General features: G+C 31.2%; 2 protein-coding genes across 2 annotated transcripts; both read right to left on the reverse strand.

Moving 5' to 3' along the window:
* Positions 1-672: 672 nt before the first annotated feature.
* Positions 673-13,965, reverse strand: LOC134243492 (integrin alpha-4-like). The gene is made up of 21 exons (XM_062725763.1): positions 13,563-13,965; positions 12,538-12,671; positions 11,723-11,823; positions 10,189-10,395; positions 9,768-9,822; positions 9,222-9,320; positions 8,872-8,966; positions 8,666-8,728; positions 8,127-8,294; positions 7,695-7,803; positions 6,910-7,095; positions 6,301-6,507; positions 5,888-6,036; positions 4,540-4,677; positions 3,597-4,084; positions 3,154-3,319; positions 2,822-3,001; positions 2,276-2,416; positions 1,871-1,966; positions 1,317-1,445; positions 673-927 (listed from the first exon to the last, which is right to left on the reverse strand). Exons 1-21 carry the CDS (start codon positions 13,715-13,717, stop codon positions 712-714), a joined length of 3,282 nt encoding a protein of 1,093 aa, XP_062581747.1. The 5' UTR covers positions 13,718-13,965; the 3' UTR covers positions 673-711.
* Positions 13,966-14,911: 946 nt separating this feature from the next.
* LOC134243494 (integrin alpha-E-like) lies at positions 14,912-19,483 on the reverse strand. The gene is made up of 7 exons (XM_062725764.1): positions 18,967-19,483; positions 18,170-18,335; positions 17,229-17,435; positions 16,715-16,855; positions 16,258-16,353; positions 15,811-15,939; positions 14,912-15,393 (listed from the first exon to the last, which is right to left on the reverse strand). The coding sequence occupies exons 1-7, from the start codon at positions 19,332-19,334 to the stop codon at positions 15,193-15,195; spliced, it is 1,308 nt and encodes a 435-aa protein (XP_062581748.1). The 5' UTR covers positions 19,335-19,483; the 3' UTR covers positions 14,912-15,192.
* Between the last annotated feature and the right edge of the window lie 1,318 nt (positions 19,484-20,801).

Raw genomic sequence — 20,801 nt, forward strand, 5'->3', positions numbered from 1 at the left:
ATTTTCCGTAATTCAATGTGTCCGCGAACTTTTCTAACGACCCTCGTATATTTACTTCCATAAAGTGAATATTTAAAAAATATATGTTTTTCATATTTAATATAAAAGGTTGCTTATCATTTACTATCGAAACAACGACAGGTCCCCTTTTTTTAAAACATCGAATTTAACTTGTCGCATAAAAACGTACATTACACAGTTCGTGTTTTATATTCTTAAAGTGAAGTACATTTTTGAATTTTTAAATGTAGTTGATGCGAGCATATGTCTGATTTAAATTTGTATCTTATGCAGCCAACATTTAAGTCTACTTGCGGAATTGATAAAGTTTGAAAAGTGTATCGTTTTTCTTAGATTTTCAGCCGACTATAAGTTTTCAAAATATTCTCGACTATCGTCTCCATCATTTAGACGCATTTATATATTTCCCGGACGACAATTGATGGTTACATCAATGTTTTATTGTTTCTTCATAATTTTTTTAAATGTAATATAACTATTATGTAATAGAAAACACAATAAAACTTGTAAATGTTCAAGTTTGTCCATTTCAATAAAATCATAAATTTACAAATACATATTGCAAGAAATGAAATTTGTTTAGTCTATGGACGATCTAATCCAAAATGAAAATAAAATGATAACCACAGCAGAAATCTTTAGTATAGATAAAAAAAATAGAACAATCAGATCCCTGAGTTGCTAATAGTCTCAATCGGTGGAGTTGTCCAGTGCATTTTTATCGTGGAGTTTTTCGTGATCATCTCCCATCTTTTTCACCCTAAAGGAGCCAGTAGGTATACTTTTGGAGCTTTTAATTGAGCCTGCAGCGCCGCTGCGCATACTGCGACCACTTTTGATCGACATCTGGGTTTTTCTTTTAAAGGCATTTATTTCTTTCCTCTTCTTTCTCTCGAAAAATCCACACTATATTTAAAGGAAAACAATCAATGGGAATGTTTATTGTAATAATGTTTAATCATAAAATTTTAAAGGGGCCTATTTTCGTAGATTGCTAAATTTTTCAAGTAGAGGGAACGTAATTTTATGCATTTTAATACATGTACTTAAACCTATGTAAGAAGAGATAAATCTGAAACCCTCAACTATCAAATCCGTTGAATAATATGCACGGAACAACATAAATCACGAATAATGAGCCAGTCACCACCACGAAGGCTAATGATACTACAGTATGATTTTTTTATTATTATTTTGTGCAGGAACATGTGAAAGTAATGTTACCTATTGAATATTATAAGAAAATGCTCCTATAAAATATGTTGACACATTCTCAAAACCGACACCTTCCTTACCTTCCATAAGACAATCCCGAGAATGATAAACAACAGTATACTGAACAGAACAGCCACTATAATTATCCAAAGGTCGATTTCTTCTGCCGGCTGATTGAAGGACTCTGACAGCAGAATATTCACCGAAACCTATTAAAAAGGAATAAAAGTGTATTGTTATACACATTACGTTAGGGGGTACTTTCGCCTCCTTGGCACCTGATCCTACCTTTGAAAATTCAGAGGTCCGTGTAAATGTCCTTTTCACAAAATGTATTGTTTAAAGTTTTTTTGAGAACTTTTTGTTATTTCCAACCTTTTCGTTATTTATACCAAAGTAAAAGGTCTGTGTCATTGTGATTAGGCAATTCATACTGGTCAACATTTACACCCGAAAATAGTCTATATCACGAACAATCAATCAGGTATAAGGAGAAACTACTGGTCATAAAATTTACTGTTAAGAGGTGTGTACTTTTAACCTTGTGTGCAGTAGTCAACAGAAGTTGAGAGGTAATGCAAAAGGGTACTGGATATAATTATAATATTTTCTTTAAAGTGAATCTTTACTTTACCTCGCCTGTAGCATTCTTTACAAATTCCAGTGGAATTCGTGTTCCAGGAGCCGGGAAAACATTTGTTTGCACAACGAATGTCAAAAAGGCTTTCCCCTTAAATGATAAAATTGTGAATAATAATGTTGATTAAAAATTTCACAACAATACTGATGATATCAAAATATATAACTAAATCTATTGAAAAGGAAAGAACTAAAATTGAAATAGTTTACTGCAAATGCAAAAGAATTTTGTAAGGACGAGAACGTGATTGAATTCCCTTGCTTATTACATTTTTGGGGTTCTAGACAAACTTTAAATACCATAGGGATTTTCTCTCATTGACATATGCAAAAATACCGCGGATGGGACGTTAAGCAAGCACGCAAATACCGGCATTCCCCTGATTGAGTTTTATTTTACCTTTTGTAAAGGTGGAAGCAATGAAGTCTGCAAATGAAAAGCCATTGTAAAGGATCTGCTGTCCGTTTCTGAAGGCTTTACATTGGAAACCATGCACTCAACAACAGCGCAGTCGTAACCATTATCCAAAGAATCGCAGAACTACAAGGTTTAATGATTGTTGTATACAATGGGAAACTATGACATCTGTTAAATGAATGCAGTTTTTATCTTTTTTTTCACTTTAGTTACAAATCTAAGAAATCTGAATATTTTACAAATTAATTTCGTACAATTATATGAGGTACATATTGATGTACACTTGATAATGTTAAGTTTGTCAGACAGGTGAAAGAGGAATAACCTTTTCAAAAGAGAGATAACTCTGGCATCGATCGATTCTTTTTTATTCCTCTTTAAACATTTTCTTTTCTCTACTTTTATTCTCTGATTTTAGAAAAAACTTCCCTACTCTCTGCTAGAAAATTGTCAATATAACAGATAAAAATGTATATGCTAAACGAAAGATAATCCTCCTTTAAAATTAACTAAATGTTGTAGAAATACCATAGTCTGTGATGTTTCAGATCGTTCTGTAAATGGTTGCAATTTTAAATCGCTCCTTAATTCGCTGATCGTCCTCAATTCTCTAGATTCTGATGTTAATGACTGCTTTTTAACAGACGACTTGAGTTGTTCTGGATGATACTTTAAAATACAGGTATCGCCCGCAGTTGTTACTGTTGGCTTCAAATAGAAAACGACAAGGGTGCTTGTGTGAATTAAGTACAAAGACAAAATACACTTCAAACGTTTTCCATTCTTATCATCTCAAACTGTTTTATTATGTTAATTTATTATGAAGCATGTATCAATAATAAGTTAATATAGGTATATACCAGTGCATTTTCTCGATCTATCATTACTTTCTCTTCGTATTGAACCGGGAAAGATAAATAAATTAAAGCTTTTTCAATTGGAGATGGTCCATCGTTGTATAAGGTATAAGTATTGGTGAATTGTACACTGTTGTTTGTTGCCAGAATCTGTTCATCTGAGGAGGATCTAAATCAAAAAGACCAAAAAAATGAAAAAATATAATATTAATTAAATATTATTGGGTTTAAAGTTTAGAAATATCATGTACTTTGTAAATAAATCATTTTATAAGCATTTCAACTAATAAAAAATAAGCAAACGGTTCCTGAACATAAAAAAAAATATTTTTCAAAAGACGTGAATTAAGCTTTAGAGTTTATAATGCTAAAGAATAACAATATAATTTTCTATTAATATTTATCTACATTTTATATACATTGTGTGAGTCCTATGGCCATCTTACACTTTGAGTGAAACATCCGTCAGCAAACTAAGTTGTAAAATGTCTATATCTTCATTATCCTTCATATCAGTGTCGTGATTGGTCGAGGCTGAGGTGATGAAATTCAAAATCGGGGAGGTTATTAAATCCGGATTAGCTATCATATTTCTGGCTAAGTAGAAATATACAGTGATATTCACTAGCATATGTGGATAAAACGGATCGTCCAGGTCACACAAAAATTCCGATATATCAGTAGAGGCTGATTTTGTTTTACATGTTATTTGCTCAGAAAGGCTCTCCATTTTGAAACCAGAATATTCAAAAATTGTCGGGTATTGTATTCTCAACGAAGATCTGAACGAAGGTTCCCCAGAGTTTTTAATCACAATGTTCAAACTTATATCTGTATCACTTCCAACCTTGAAGCTTGTCTTGTCAAGATTTGAGACGATATTTAGGTTGGAGTAACAAGTGGTCATATTTCTACATCCAGTATCGAATGAAACCTGAAATCAATCGCCAATTATTAGAATATGATAGTTTTCAGAAGACAAAAAATGAATCTTCTTGAAGTAGTAACTTTAAATCAATGAAATCAGCAAGTTAAATCTTATATCACAGAATACTTAGGCCTGATTCCTGTCTACATATTTTTACATTATCCAACAGAAAAACGACAGCTTACAAGGAAAAAGATGAAATTGGGATTAATCTGACAGGACCTTACATATAAGTTATTAACAGTTTTAAATTTTGCTAATTCCCTCTTATGGATAAATTATATAGATCTAATTATTTTGAATAGAAAAGTCCATGATTAACAATTTATTTATTTTTCTTTTAAATAGATTTGATCCTCTTATCAATAAACTTGAGTATGCACTACAAAAAGATGCTGTGTTGTGTTGAATTCGTAAAACATGTATTTCGACAACAGACTTGTCGAAGCACTCATTCATACCTGACTTTTAACTTTATTTGACGCATTCCGTTTCATAATTGCCCGGACATTGGACGGAATGAATTGAGTACTTAATCTGTAAGCAACTTCTAAAACAACTGGTTTTTCGATAGTCGCAAAGAACTGTCGGTCAACTATCTGAAATAATCATCATTGGATAAGTAAATGCAACGTAATCTGTAGAGATTGTGTAAATACATAATTGTAATATTAGCCAAAATGTAAGCTAGAAATATTGCTCACATGAGCGCCCATTTTTTTTAAGTAAACAAATGTCATAGTAACCTTGGCTCTGTATATGCATGTATATAGGGAGATGACAAACAAGAAAGGCATTATCACTAATCAAGTTATTCAAATAAATAAAAAAAACAAGAGGCCTATGGGCCACATCGCTCACCCGAGCAATGTGGCTAGGAAAAAAGCAGAAATCAGTTTATTATTGAAAAGTTCTAACCCAATACATCTGTAGTGCTCCCAACCAATCCCTAAAAGAGAGAAGGTATGATTTGAACAAACCTGAATCTTCACAGACTAAGGTTGCTTGCATATTTCTTTAACTACCAGTGGCTTTATTACTCTTTACATTTGAACTTACATTGTGGCCCCGTCCTATGCCCCAAGGGGTCATGATTTGAACCAAATTGAATCTACACTACCTGAGAATGCTTCCATATGAACAGGACTAATTATGGCTTTGCTATTCTTCAAAAGAAGAATTTTAAAGATTTTTCTACATGTTTCTATGTAAAATTTGGATTCCATGCTGTGACCCCGCCCTACCCCTAGGGGTCATAATTTGAACAAAATTGAATGTCCACTACCAGAGGATGCTTCCATATAAATATGATCATTCATGCCTCTGCTATTCTTGAGAAAAAGATTTTTAAAGAATTTTCCCATTTATTTCTATGTAAACCTTTGATCGACCATTGTGGTCCCGCCCTACCCCCGGGGGTCATGATTTGAACAAACTTGAATCTACACTACCTGAACATGCTTCCCTATAAGTTTCATTTTTCCTGGCACAGTGGTTCTTTAGAAGAATATTTTTAAAACATACCATCAAATTTTTGATTATTTCTTAATTATCTCCCCTTGAATAAGGGTGTGGCCCTTCATTTGTACAAACTTGAATTCCCTTTACCTAAGGATACTTTGTGCCAAGTTTGGTTGAAATTGGCCCAGTGGTTCTTGAGAAGAAGTCGAAAATGTGAAAAGTTTACAACCGACGACGACAACGACGACGACGAGAGACAACGGACAAATTTTGATCAGAAAAGCTCACTTGAGCCTTCGGCTCAGGTGAGCTAAAATATTGGAAGAATATAAAAAATAGCAGACGTACTTCATTTCGGAGTGTGAAGTTCAGACAAACATTCTTGTAAGAGAAGATTTCTATTAAAGATATATTGATTTTATTCTGCTGGGTGTCCACGTCAAACAGAACTCTTGGTCTTCTACTGTCTTCATCTGCCGTTATATTTAAGTCAATGTCTAAAATAAATAAAAGACAAAATTTCCCTGAAAAAGTGCTAAAATTTATTGGAATATTAGTTGATAAAATATGCAAAAAAAAGAAACTACATGAAAACAGTGAACACCAAATTACTGTCATTTGAAGCGTATAATGAATAATCGGATAAAACTGAAATCCAACATGTTTGTTCATTGTTCTATACAATAGTAAAGATATACATGCTTTTACTGTTTACATATCTCATATGAACTTTTAGATATATGTCTACAGAGTGGCCTTACATGTGTTGCTGATGCCTTCGCCAGTGAAGTTAAAACAGACATTAAAGTTGAAGCAAGGGTTGGTGGATCCAGGTATTTGACAGATTGTTCCTTCAGAACTAATTGGAACAGGATTTTCATTGAAGCTGATGGTAGATTGCACTTCTATGATAGGTCTTGCTCTTAGAAGAACCACGTTATCTGATTTGTATGCCCCGACTGCAAAATCTGATAAAGGAAAATACATCTTTACAATGAAACATATCTAATGCGATATGCTCTAGGTGACGAATTTTGTGTCAGAATAGTCAGGGTGTCGGATTTAACAGTGTAAAAATTATGAAAAAAAAAGTTTATATGGGAAAGCAATTCAATGTCGGGTATTACAGTGTGATGGATTGCACAGGTGCCTGCTTTGACAGTTTTCACTGTATTATCAATGAATATAACTCCATATACAGCTGTACCTAATAGACGGCAAATAATACACGAGAAAGATCTGCTGTTACATTCTAAATCCATGTAATTGTATACAACTTAAAATTTTATTTAAAATTTAAACATTTCTCTAAAAAATTACTGTGACAATGTGATAAAATATTGCATATTCAGTTATGTATCTTTCCTCACCGTTATATTCATTTTCATCTAGATCTTTAGCACTTTTGGATATATAATAACCAAACCCATTTAATCCCATTTTAATATCTTTGCCAAGAATTCTTTGCGAAAATGAGTCTTCAAGTCTAGGTTTATTTCCATTGAAAATGTAGACGGCTCCAATTCCATCTTCATATGGGGCACCAACAACAATGTCTACAAAATTGAAGTGTATATTAAATTCGGTAAATACAAAAATTTGAATGTACTAATTTTCTCAGATAATGTAAAAAAAAATCTTCTTTTTTTGTTCATTTCATTTATTCCTCAAACAATATTATAAATTAAACAAGAGCTGCGTAATCAAAACATATAAAAACAGATAGGCTAAATAATATTTGGAATGAGGAGAAAATACATTGTCATTAATTTGGATGATTTAAATACATCTATTTTTCCTAAGAATTAGGAATCAGTATTTGCCATAAAATTGCATTTTAATCATTTTAATAAACATCATTTTTGTAACAAAAATATTTTAAGAATTTTAAACAACATAACAACAGTTAAAAAATTTCAAACGTATAGTACGTTTAAAGTTTTAAATGTCAAATATGTGGACAAATACTTCACTATATTCATATTTCAACCACAATTACAAAAAAAAAATCAAATATACTGAGATTTATTTCAAATATATAGAAAAAATTTCACTTCTTTCATATCAAGAATTGTATTGTAGTAGAGTGTAAAATGTTTCCCAAAGATGTCATTAAAACAATAACATTGAATTTGAATCAAAACTTAAAGCATACCATTCAAACCATCTTTGTTGAGATCTCCCACTGCAGATACAGCTGTACCGAATCTCGATCCCTGAATTTCTGATCCGTATATAGTGTGAGGATCTTGTTCAACATAGGTCTGGCAAAGTATATGATAAAAGATTTTAAAACTTAAACCAATATAATATTTTTAGAATTATCACGAAATGAAAACAGTTTTAAATTAGTCCTTTTCATTTTAATACAAAGTTGCCAAATAATTGGTAGAAGGATATGAAGATTACGAACAGTATTCAATGTCAAAGTCCATTAAACAAATTGCAAAATAGTTCATGATAACCAATCGAGATGAGAATATTTAGTGCATTATTAAAGTTAAGTATAATAAATGTACTTTGTATGATTGCTACTCATAATTGTGCTGAGTTTATAAACGACTTGGGAAAGCAAAAATGCATTTACAGCTATAGATCCGGTTCCATAAAAGACGTGAACGGCGCCGACATCGTATACCACTTTGTTTCTAGACGTTCTATTTAGATAGGAATTAGGTGCCCCGACCAGGATATCGTCATTCCCGTCACCATTTAAGTCAGCTATAGCTAATGTCTGGCCAAAGCCGCCCCCGGTCTTCAAAGAAAGAGCGATATGCAAAATTCAGCAGATCATCTAATCTTTTTTAAGAAATACAGAAATTCCTTGATAAATTATGGTTTTAGGCATTTATAATTTATCTCCCCAATTAGGAATCCAAATTACGAAAGTTTGGAACCATATTGTTTTCCTATTATAAAAACTTGGGAATAAAAAAGTAAATATTTATAATCAATATGAATAAGAGATTCAACCTATTTTGGAATATTAAAAGCAACTATGATCCACTAATTCCGAACTCAACAGGTTTGTATGCTTGCGGTTGGTATGATACATTATCAAGAGAGGATTTGTGCGATATTATTATAAAGAATATTCAATTATAATTCGATAATTAAACCCATTACCTGCAGGCCCTCTATTAATTTCACTTGTCTCTCTGATGCTCCATTGAATTCCATGATTGAAAACTAACGAAAGATCATGTGAAAAACATTTTAAGGAAAAATGCGTATTTAAAGACTATAAGCTGGTGAATATTTAAGAAGAAAAAATGATACGTATTTAAAGTTAATAATTTGGTAAATATAAAACAAGTTTGTTATAATTTTACCGAGCCGATGACTCCATTTTGGTTACTGAAACCAGGTGCTCCTACAACGTAATAATACCCGGACTCTCCAAAATTGCCAGAGGCTAAACTATACCCTGTAATTAGAAAGAACAAACAGCAATAAGATCTTATTAGCATTATATCTCGAATACAGTCAGAACTTTTTAGGAGGATAGCTGCAAAATCCAGTCAGAGAAATTGCAAATTTGTTAAAATACAAGAATTTGACTCACATGTAAATGGGGTTTTAAATATGCCAGAATGAAAGAAGATCGTAAATCTCTGGCCGTTGGGTTGCGACGATTGAGATAAATGTGCAGACAAAATTGTGTGTGAAACATTTCTCTTACCAAAATATGATCCTGATTGGTAAGTTGTAAGTAGATCAGACCTCTCTATGATAAAAGGGTGGGTTTTCCTGCTAGGATTTACTTGAGCAAATGTGCCACCTACAAGCAAACATATCAATCAATTACTATGTCTTAATGAATGATCACAAAAAGTATAATATTTAAGTATTTAAGTGAATTTTTAACAAACAATTTGGAATTCGCAAAAGGTGTTTTTTAAAACAAAATCATCATTTGTGAATCAGTTAGTATAAAAAGTCATTTCTCATATATCACATCAATTATCAAAATTAAAAGAATGTGAAATAATTTTACATTAAATATTGTTTCTATACCATAAACAAAAATAACAGTAAGTCAAGTGTTACGCAATTTAATCTATTTAATGATACTAGAAAAGATAAACATTGGGAACTTATAATGATATTAAAGCCAGAATGAAAATACATGTAGGTAGCCATTAAATCGGAATGTATACTTCGTGTAATGTTTTGAAGAAATACATCTAGAAAAAATGTTTTCCAGAGGAAAAGAAAAGTGTAATACCTGTGGACCCCAGACCTGCATTTGGTGTACCAAATATTACATCAAAACTTGGATGCTAAAAAACGATATACCGTATTATAATTATTACATGTGTTATTCTTTCACGCTCAGGAAAATAGCTTTTATGAAATACATGTACATGTATCATATAGTTTATTTATTCCATTACAGAAACTTTTATTCATAAAAAAAAATATTTATGAGTATTTTTTCTCTTTGAAATTGTTCAATTGAAACCCTTATTCACAATAAGCAAAAAAAAAAAAAAAAAAAAAAAAACGTGTTCGTAAAATAATAATGATCCATAATTTACAAGACAAAAATCATTCAAACGAAAAGGTAAAATAAACAAAGTGAATTTACTTTTAAACAATGTTTATTTTACAATGTAAAAATATTTTACTTAATAAAAGCAGAATACCGGAGAATCTGTGATGGAAAATCCAACTTCCGGATTAATGTAAACATCAGAGATCATTGTCTGATTCATACGAAACATATTCAGTGTGGATTGATTAAGATCATTCCTATTCCAAAGCTGGAAGCAGTTACCGGATACTAAATACGAATCGGTATTTGTGTCTAATTGGTTGAATAACCTTAGGTTTTTCCATGTTGGCGCACATATCTGTCAAAAATGCACGTAAAAACTATAAATTCATATATTATATAACTTAAAGGTAGATACTTTTGTTAAATTGTAAAATTCACCAATAATACGTGGGCCATTCTAAAAGTACGTAGACAATATTTTTCCTCCTTATACATGTATTATTTTTACAAGATTAAAGATGAAAACATTTTTATATAAACAAACATTTATTTTGTCGATATGTGAAGTTTCATTTTATTTAATTCCATTAACTTGTGTTAGCCAAATTCAAAAGCAACATGCGTTGTCTCCACGGAGCACAGGTAACAACATTTTAACGTCAAAAAAAAAAAAAAAAGAATATCGAGAAAGTTTCTCAAAACGATTTTTCTTTTCAATATATACATGGTTTGCAGCGTCTTACCCATTTATAAAATCGTATCAATAAAAAATTGACATCTAGTTTGCTAATTATTGTTAGTGTGTCTTAAGCTAAATTTTCAATGTTTTCAATTTTTTTACCCCGTGTCTCTGCTTTCGCTAGTTCGGCAACGTGACGCGCACATAATGTTTCATGACGTTACGAAATCCTTGGACAAGATTTTAAACTATATAATCTGTTTCTTCGCAGACGGTCAATCGTCCGATTCAAAATCTCTTCCCCTCAAAAATTGTTTTATATAATATATACATATGCATGGATGCTTTTTTATCTTTAGAGGTTTCCCGCACGCAAGACAAAATTTTATTGCTACTCGCTGCACCGTGACGTCCTTTGACGTCATTGTGTTTTGCTCTATTTAATCAATTTAATGTATTTAATCCGTCTTTAGAAACTGATATCATTTAAACGAAGCGATGTATTACATTACCTTTTAGCATCTGATTCAATAGAACATAACTAAATTTGAAGATTTGAATTTTATTTAATTTAAGCACCAACTATGTAATCATGGATATAAACATTATAAAGTTTATAAATACAGTCTAGTAAATAATTCAATTTTAACCCTGCTCCGTGACCCCATTTTTGCTATCTTAAATCTTTGATAATTTTCATAAATATCAAGATATATTCCTATTTTTCTCTCAAATTATTCAAATCTGTGGTTTAAATATGTGTGCCAAATTTGGTTGCAATATGACGTTAAATAAAAAAGTTATGACAAAATCTACGAACTTTTTGAATGACCCTTGTATATTGCTTTTATAATTTAGTTAACAATTTTAAGATGTTTATGCATTTAAACGCTAAAAGTAATGAAATTTAACAACAAAGTATTTGTAATAAAATGAATATGCATCAATAATTGAAAAAAGTAACAAATAAATAAAAAAAATATGTGATATTTTCAGAACGTACTAATATAGATTTACTTGGATCCTTGGGAATATGTATACTGGCTCCTAAAAGTTGTTCCCTTTGTTCAAATACATTATCAGGTTTGCTTAATCCAGTAGACTCTGTATATATATCGATTAACTTTATTATCATTTTGATTTCTAAATACATTGAAAAAAAAAATCCTACCAAAGTTTGACTAATCTGTGTTTTCATATATACTCAATGGAAAGAGAAATAAAATCGGATTATTTAATTCATTTCAAATGTGCAATATCTGAAGGTTTATAATATGATTTTTTTTTTAATAAATTTTTGTTTGCTAATTGGGTACATATTTAAAATTTTATCTTTGAAAGTCAACATTTTGCTTCTGATTTATATGCTGCCGTACATGTACATCTGTGTATTATTTGTTATGTTATTTCTTGCATTAAATTTAAATAAAACAGTGGAATTTTGTATACAACTTTACTTGAATAACAATTACATTGTATGAAAAAGAATATTTTGTTAATAAGATATGGTTTTTCCTGATTCTCCATCATACGGTTAATTACATAGTACAAATTGTCATCTCAATAATTGAGTTTTAACTTTTTTGTCGGGAAAAGGAGTCTTTATAATTGTGTTTTTTATTAATTTGCAATCCAATTTAAATGGATTTTTTTTTAAAAAAAAAACATAACTTTACATAAAACCCTCTACATCTTATACACTGGCAAATAATTAAACTCATATCTTAAACAATTCTAAATTAAGAGTCCCTGAATATGTTACCTTTGATTAAATATTTACTTCGAAAAAATTTAGATATGACTCAAAAGCCAACCTACCTGTAGATCTTAAACTGCTCAAGACTAAACAATCTGCATCTTCTTTAAAATTTACAGGGCATGCGTACACATTTCCTGGATTTGGTATTTCCGGTCTGTCGGTGAAATTATCACGAACGGCACCCACAAGTATCCTGTAAATAAATTGTATAAAATTCTTAATTAATAAAGACTATAAAAATGTTTTATATATATACATCTTAAAAAATAATCTAAATGTAACGATGTTATTGCTAATAAAAAAAATCAAACATTTATTTTTCGATGACTTAAGAGTCCTTGGAGAACAATTATATTTCAGTGATATTTGGTCTCCGGAATCACACTTTTCTGGTAGCTAAATCGACGAAGAGATCCATAAACAGGATATATATTACTTCAAGAGTATCTAGAATCGGTGAAAGGGTAAACTGGATTCTTATTATTATTTAAATGATGTTAAATAAAAGAAATGTTAAAAATGCAAAGAAAATGTTTGACTAAGTTGAAAAATACCAATGTTCATTAATTTGTCTAAGTTATTTTTCGGGATAACGTTATATTTACTTGTTAATATTCATGTATATTTTGATACATCGGGGTTGGATTTCCAATTTGAAGTGTACTAAGGCACAACATTTTCTTTTAATGTGGAATTAATAAAGGTCAACTCCTTTAAGTAAACAGTTAAAAATAAAATCTACATTAAAAATGTGTAAGGGGAATTTTCTGACAAATATAGGTGGTTTATAATTCATTTTTATCTCAACATGATTTTCCAATGATAAAATTTATCACAAATGAATAATAATGACGTTTTATTGATTTAAAATATCCTTACCAATATCGATATATAGATTAATAGTTATATGTGTAACTACATTTTCTTTTTTAAAATATATATTTGCAGAAATTTACACTCTTGTTTTTAAATGAACATGACTGTATATTTAAAACTTGTGCATAATTTGACAATGCGAAGCTCTTGATTGAAAAATAAGTTATAATAAACAAAAGATGCCCAAAAATAAAAATAAAAATCTTACCAACTATTTAAATCGGTTTTAAGAATCTCTGCTGAAACTCCAAAATAAGATCCAGTGGGTCCGCTATATATCTTAGGAAATTCTGTATCAATATTATAACCATAAACGATAGAAATTAACAAAAGCAAAATAACTTCATTAGATAAACAATGCATTGTTATCGTAACCCCTATCGGGATTGTTATAAAATAAATTCCTTTGAAAGAACATTGCCCGTTACGGAAATACCTTTCCAGTGTTTCATATTATATGTATAATTCTGTTTTCATCAAGTAGGTTTTATCCATTGAAAATTTCCTGAGGGAGTAAAGTGTTTTGAAGGTAAGTTGGTTTAAGTGCAAAATTCGGAAGTGTAACATTAAGATAATCTCTTCTAAGTTTGAGCATTATTTCTTTTCAGATGTTTTAGTGTTATTAGATTAACACGAAAATATTGCCTATATTTATGAAATAGATGTTTTTGATAACCACAGTAATAATTCTCAAAACTTACTTAAACATTTTTGTTCCTTTCTACATACTTATACTTTAAATGTATATGATATCATCTTATCCATATCTGTGTACATCCGTATACATAAAGTTTTTTTGAGCTCATCCAAGTCTAACTAGATGAATAAATATTAATGACTTTAATTTCTTTTTACAAAAACAAAACTCGGCACTAATTAAGGAAAGTTAACATTTATGTGAATGATAAAACCCCTTCATTTAATTAATGTTATATTTTGGTACCATTTTCTGTATTTCTGTATGCCTATTTTGATTAAAAAAAAAGAATAACGGCATTTATTCGAAAATTCTGACGATGTTTAAAGGAATGTATCAGGAAAATATACATTTATCTTAAATTTAAGCATATCTACATAGATATTACGGAGGGAATGAGTCCTAAGTTATGACACTCAGATACAATCAATCAAAGTAAGGCCAGTTAAAAAATTAAAATGTTTGCTTGCCCTCTCCCGACTCAGGATCAAAACGTTCGGTCGGTAAGTAGGTGAAAAATTATTATTCTAAAAACAATTTCAATATTAATTCTTAAAAAGATATTCTCAAGAATTCGTAAAGAATTAATCGCTTCCTGAAGAACGCACACTCTTTGGAAAAAGTTACGGGATACGTAACTATACTGTCTGGAAGCATAAAGCACATACACTGTACTTGTAATTTTTTAAATAATCGAATATTCTGCAATTATTTGTCAAGCTTGACTTATTTTCAGATACTTGATGTTCAAATAATCATCAATAGTTACAATAAAATCTAAGTTACTCCTGATACTCATGTAAATGCCTGTTTTGATAAAGCATGTGATTTGTCTAGCTAATACAGACAGCTTCAAGAAATTGTTGGTAAACAATTTAATTGTCTTTATTTAAAAAGCATAATGGTAGCCTATGAAACATGTCAACAATAAAATAAATGTACAAAAAAGATTGATAAATGTGCTCGAAATTGTTCCAACTCATTGCATGGAAATGTTTAAAAACAGCTGAAAGCATGCATGAATGTTTATTTCAACAATGCACATTGCTCATTTCATTTTATGCAAAGCTCATATTTTCTTATTTGCTTTAGAATGCAAATTTCGATATAAAGTGATTTAGCATTAAAAAAAAAATACATATCATGTTGTGAAATTTGCATCATCCATATCATCAAATTTTTTATTTAGTTTTTGTTCCTCCTCTGGCACTTTAGAACGAATTGACCCTGCACCGCTTCTTGCACTTCGTACAGATGCCATTCTACTCTTCCTCATGCTGTATTGGGTTCTGCGTTTATATTCTTCAACCTGTTTCCTTTTCTTTCTTTTGAAGAAACCACACTAAAACATTAAGAAACCACTCTAAAACATTAAGATAACGTAACAGTTAAATACAAGAATAATTAAACGATTTTGGTTTTTACTTCTACTTGCATACTGATCAGTTTCTTAAAAAAAAATATTTTTCAAACAAAATGATAGAAATTCAATCTACATAGTAATATAACTTGCTTTTTAAAATTTTCACTTAAAAGCTATCAATATCAAAACCAATTCTGTTAATATGTTTTTCACTAATTTTTTGTTTTGTTTTGTTTTGTTTTTTGGCTTTTTGTTCTTGACGATTAATAATGTTTGCTTCCTTATATTTTTTATCAACTTTTTCATCACTGCGTCTCAAAAATCATAGTGCATGAATTCTGATGTAATAATTACTACATATAAATTGTTTCGTTATTTTTTTTTGTTTTGACAAACCTTCCATAAGATCAGTCCCAGTAAAATGAAGAGTACAAGTCCTCCAACACAACCTCCGATAAGTATTGTCAGGTCCAGCTCTTCTACCTCCTGTGTGAAAGAATCAGGGAAAAGGATGGACACAGATACCTGTAAAAGATTACAATTTGATTAAAATTAGAACCGCTCCTGTTAGATGGCTATATACCTGGACCGGATAAAATCTCATTTTGATGAGATTGAAAAGAATAAGGCATGAAACATACATGCACGCATGAAAAAAACACCAGGAAAGTGAAAAATTTAGACTTGAACTTTGAGTACAGAGAATTTTAAAATGAAATATGTGTTAAAAGTTTTTAAAATTTAATTGCTTAGAAAAAAAACTTCCCTTATAGAACTCAAGAAACATATTGGGTTCATCAAAATGTAGAAAAAGGACAGAACAAGTTAAATTGTTTCAGGTACCTCTTGTGATATATTTTCCTTTAGAACCAGTGGTACGGTTGATTTGGCGCTAGGAAAAACATGTCCACTGGTAACAAAGGTGAAGAAAGATTTTCCCTAAAAAATCAAATGAATAAGCTTTGAATTAAAATTTCGTCAAAAAATCCAATTTATAAATATGACAATTCAAGAAGCATAAAATTAAAGTATACTTTTTAAAAAAGGCCCAAAACAACACAAAGATATATAGTCTTTATGTTCAATTATATTATCAAATTAATGTTTAAACAGGCAACAACAGTTTTTTTTTCTATAATTATGCAATCAATACAAAAGAAAGATTCTTATCAGAAAATTACTTTTTTTTGCAAATTTCAATCATCACAAAAAAGATAAGGCATGAAAGAGGTTAATTTTAACAACGACTATATGCTTGAAAATTCCAAAAAAAAAATTGACACAATGAGAGAAGGGTAACCTTTTGTAACACTGGTAGTTCATCCACAGGAATGTCAAACGGTATCATGATTGTCCTGTTATCCCTGTCTATAGGTTTGACCAGGCTAAGTGTGCACTCAACGACTGCACATATGTAAGGACCAACACTTTTATCACAAAACTAAAAAAAAAAAGAAATGGCTATTTAATTGATTTTTAAGTCAATACCGCACTTTTATTGATATACTTGTTTCAAATGTGGGGATTGGGGTTGGGTAGGGTGTGGTTTTTTTTATTTGATTTTGGATTGACTGCTCATAAAATATGAAGATTACAGTAAAATTTTCAAGAAACTGTTCAGGAAAATTTTACTAGTCTCTTTCGTGGAAATTTTGCAAAATAAAAGAAAATTAAGAAAATTCGTACAAAATATCAAAAAGGATTTTTACTGAAATGTTCATCAAAATGGAAAAGAAGTACAGTTAAGTATTAAAGAAGTACACGCAAAAAAGAGATAGGAAACAATTCTATACTTAGAATATCTTAGAGCTTACAATATATTCGGAGTTTTCAGAAATTTCCTGGACGGGATGAAAATGAACATCCGTGCCTGTCTGGCTGTCTAACGGTATGATATTTATTCCAGATATGTTGTAACTTATTGTGCTCCTTCCTGGGACAGGATTCTGTGTAGTCGTTCCTAGTTCTTTGCTGGGATAATACACCAGTTTACAAGAGTCTTTCATGTTTTTGCTTTGTACCTGATATGAATATTAAAATGTAAGAGAAATTATTCCTTTATGACACAAAAAAAACTTCACAAATTAAATTGATCCAATTACTGAAAAAGTAAATAGCCAATGAATTCATCTAATCTTCATAAGTTGTAAAATGGATAAAACGTTCCCAATCCCCTCCCAAAAATCTACCGGCTGTATAAACCGCATCTTCCATGTTAAACGTGTATTGCTGTGTATTAGTCGCCCAAGCTTACGAATAGGAAACCGATATACAATTTGTTATTTACTAGCTTATACACATTTCATCGCGCCCGCTTGGAGCAGTGGTTTGCTCTTGATGCCCCGAAGTAAAGAGTATATCCTTAGCAGGTTGGAATCCTACTCCGGTGCTTAAATATATGTTCTTAGGTTGGGATTGTATTAACGGATTCCTCTTTAGCAGTAGATGCTAGCTTGCACGAAAAGATCTCTTGTTGATCAAAGGTAGTAAATGCCGACTCAAGGTCTAAATTAAATGTGCATACCACAACTGGTAAGTAGTGGCATCCCAACATGAAAGAGAAGCATGAAGGATATTGAGATAACGAACAGTTTTCAAAATCAAAGTCCATAAAACAACACAAATTAGGAGCAGAGCAAACACGCACCTCTAAAACATCAGAGGTAGGATCAGGTGCCATGGAGGAGTGAGTCTCCCCATGAAAGAGAAACAATTCTCGAAGGGACTTTAAAGAAACAAAGAAAAATAACTATACCTTGACCTCATCCTTCTTGATAAAGATTTTGCTTTTTGTCCTGACAGGAATAAAAAATTGAAGATGCACCTTCTCTATAACACAGGGACCTTCGTTAAAGAGTCGATAAGTATTGGAGAATTGTATACCGCTCTGGGTAGCAGTAATTTGCTCATCGGAGGCAGACCTGCAATAAACATTGAAACATTACAAGAATTCTATGGATAGTTTATTATTCATTTAACAGTGGGAAATATTAATAAACAATTCTTATTCCCAAGAAAATTTCCTCTGAAGACAATGGTATCAATTTTCAAAGAGCATGCAATGAACAGTCAGTTCGTATAATGTAAACCAAAATCTGAAACAACTGATCTATGTTTGATATGGTTTTTTTGGAGGGAGAACAAATGAAAAGACCGCACTTTTTTGAAAGGATTTTTTTAAATACAATAAACATCATTATAATGGTCTTTATTTTATGAATCAGTTTGATTTACAATGCCTAGAGGTAATGATTTGAACCAGTCAGCGATTCAAATTTTAAAAAAATCTGCTTTTTCAGGCATGGCTATCGTTGTTTTTTTTTAATACACTGTACTTTGTAATTTTACACATCGTAATATAATTGAAAGGAATTTTTTCACTTGGCGTGTTTTGCATTATTTTTATATACAAAATTTGTGAATTCCCCTGACGTCTACCCACAAAATACAAACTTTATTATTACACTCAATATAGAATCTTTAAATTGCAATTCACAAAAGTTATATTCTACAACCATTAAAGCACGTTTATATACAAATCAAAAGACTTACACTTGCAAGGTTGTCCTAGTAAAGGCTGCCACATCGACATATTTAATTACCGTGTTATCATTCATGTTAATATCATTAGCGGTAATGGCCGTTACATTGTAAACGAGGCTTTGTGTTGATATGTAACCTACATCAATTTCCATTGCAGCCTTTGAAATTTCAAACACAATATCTATTTCTATGAGCATGCGCTGATACAGGGTGGTTTCACTTTCACATTCAATAGAACTGCCATTATCTCTTGCCAAACAAGACATATCCAAAGGAGGTTTAACATCAATCAGGCTTGATCTGACTGCCGAAGGATAATTTATCCTGAGTAAAGATTTCAGGGACGGTTCTCCTTGATTTTTAAGAACAACTTTCATTTGTAAAACAGAATCATTTCCAATTAAAACTATTCCTTTGTCGAGGCTAACATCTAATTTCAGGTCTGACAGACAGTCCCCGCCCAATCCCGTGCAGTCTGTGTCAAACCTTGCCTGAAATAAAGACACATTATTTGCATTAATTTTGATATCTAAGGGGTGCTAAGAAAGTTCGTTCCATGATGAAATATTTTCAAAAATTTCAAAGTAGTGCTTCACTAAATAGACAAATTTTCAAGTCTGATAAAATCACAAGAGTGTGCTTTAGAATTATAGCAATTCATTTCTAGCAGGTAGTTAAAAGATTCTTCTTCCATATGAAACTAGTGCTAATTGTAACGGGAACCGTTACAGATGTTCCCCAAACGCTCCCCAACTCCCTTTTGGTGCCATATTCCCTATAAGCTTCAATAAATAAGACAAACTCTATGCATTTGAGACTTTAACAACGTTTGCCCAGAACTGTACCAATTTCATTCAAATTTTAGTATTGCACGCGTGCGCATGTGAATGCACATGCGTAATGACCATATAATCTTGTCTTCACAATCTATAGAATTAATATACTAAATACCAAAGTATTTAATCCAAAAGTATTAAAAAATACGCTAATTCAATTGTATTTTGATTTTACTCATTTCAAGTGCACGCACGTGCTCACATGAGCATGGCGACCATACTTTCTTGTAGAAGTCCATTACATCTATCTATGTTCTAAATCCCACCCCGTTTGGTTGAAAACCAAGGGAGTTATAGCTGTTCAAAGTTTCAGCCAATCAGATTGCAGCGCACGTACATGCACGTGTATGCATGTGCATGGTGACCATATCTTCTTGTAGAAGTCCATTATATCTATCCATGTTCCAAATCCCATCCTGTTTGGTTGAAAACCAAAGGAGTTATAGCTATTTAAAGCATAAGCCAATCAGATTGCAGCGCACGTGCATGCACGCATTTTCATGATAATTGCTATATATCTTATTGATCCTAATACATGCCTATGTTCAAAATTTCAAAGGATTTCGTCAAAAAACAAGAAAGATATTGAGACTTTAGTTTCAGCCAATCAGAGCGAAGCGCACGTGCATGCGCGTGAGATCTTGCTATTTTGATCATGTGATATTGTCTATGCTACTAATATATCCTTATATTATGAGTTTTTAAGCATTTCATCAAAAATGTAAAAAGTTACGCCTATTTCAATTAAATCGGTCATTTCACGTGTTGCATGTGCACGCTCTTGCAAGCACGTGCGCGCAAAATGACCTTCGTTCCGCAAATCTACATAACATGTCTACTGACCCTAAAAACATTTCACGTAAATCGGATGTGTAGTTTACAAGATCATTCGCGGACAAAATTTTCCCGAGAAGAAAAACAATAATAACTAGATGCGTTCTTGTTGCTGGTGCAACAAGCAGGTCTTCCGACCGATTTTCGTTAGAATTCTATGCTGCGTCATTCCAG

The sequence above is a fragment of the Saccostrea cucullata genome, unplaced genomic scaffold (assembly GCF_032062105.1).
Source record: "Saccostrea cucullata isolate Sc308-1 unplaced genomic scaffold, CSIRO_AGI_Scuc_v1 ctg2413, whole genome shotgun sequence".
Taxonomy (NCBI): domain Eukaryota; kingdom Metazoa; phylum Mollusca; class Bivalvia; order Ostreida; family Ostreidae; genus Saccostrea; species Saccostrea cuccullata.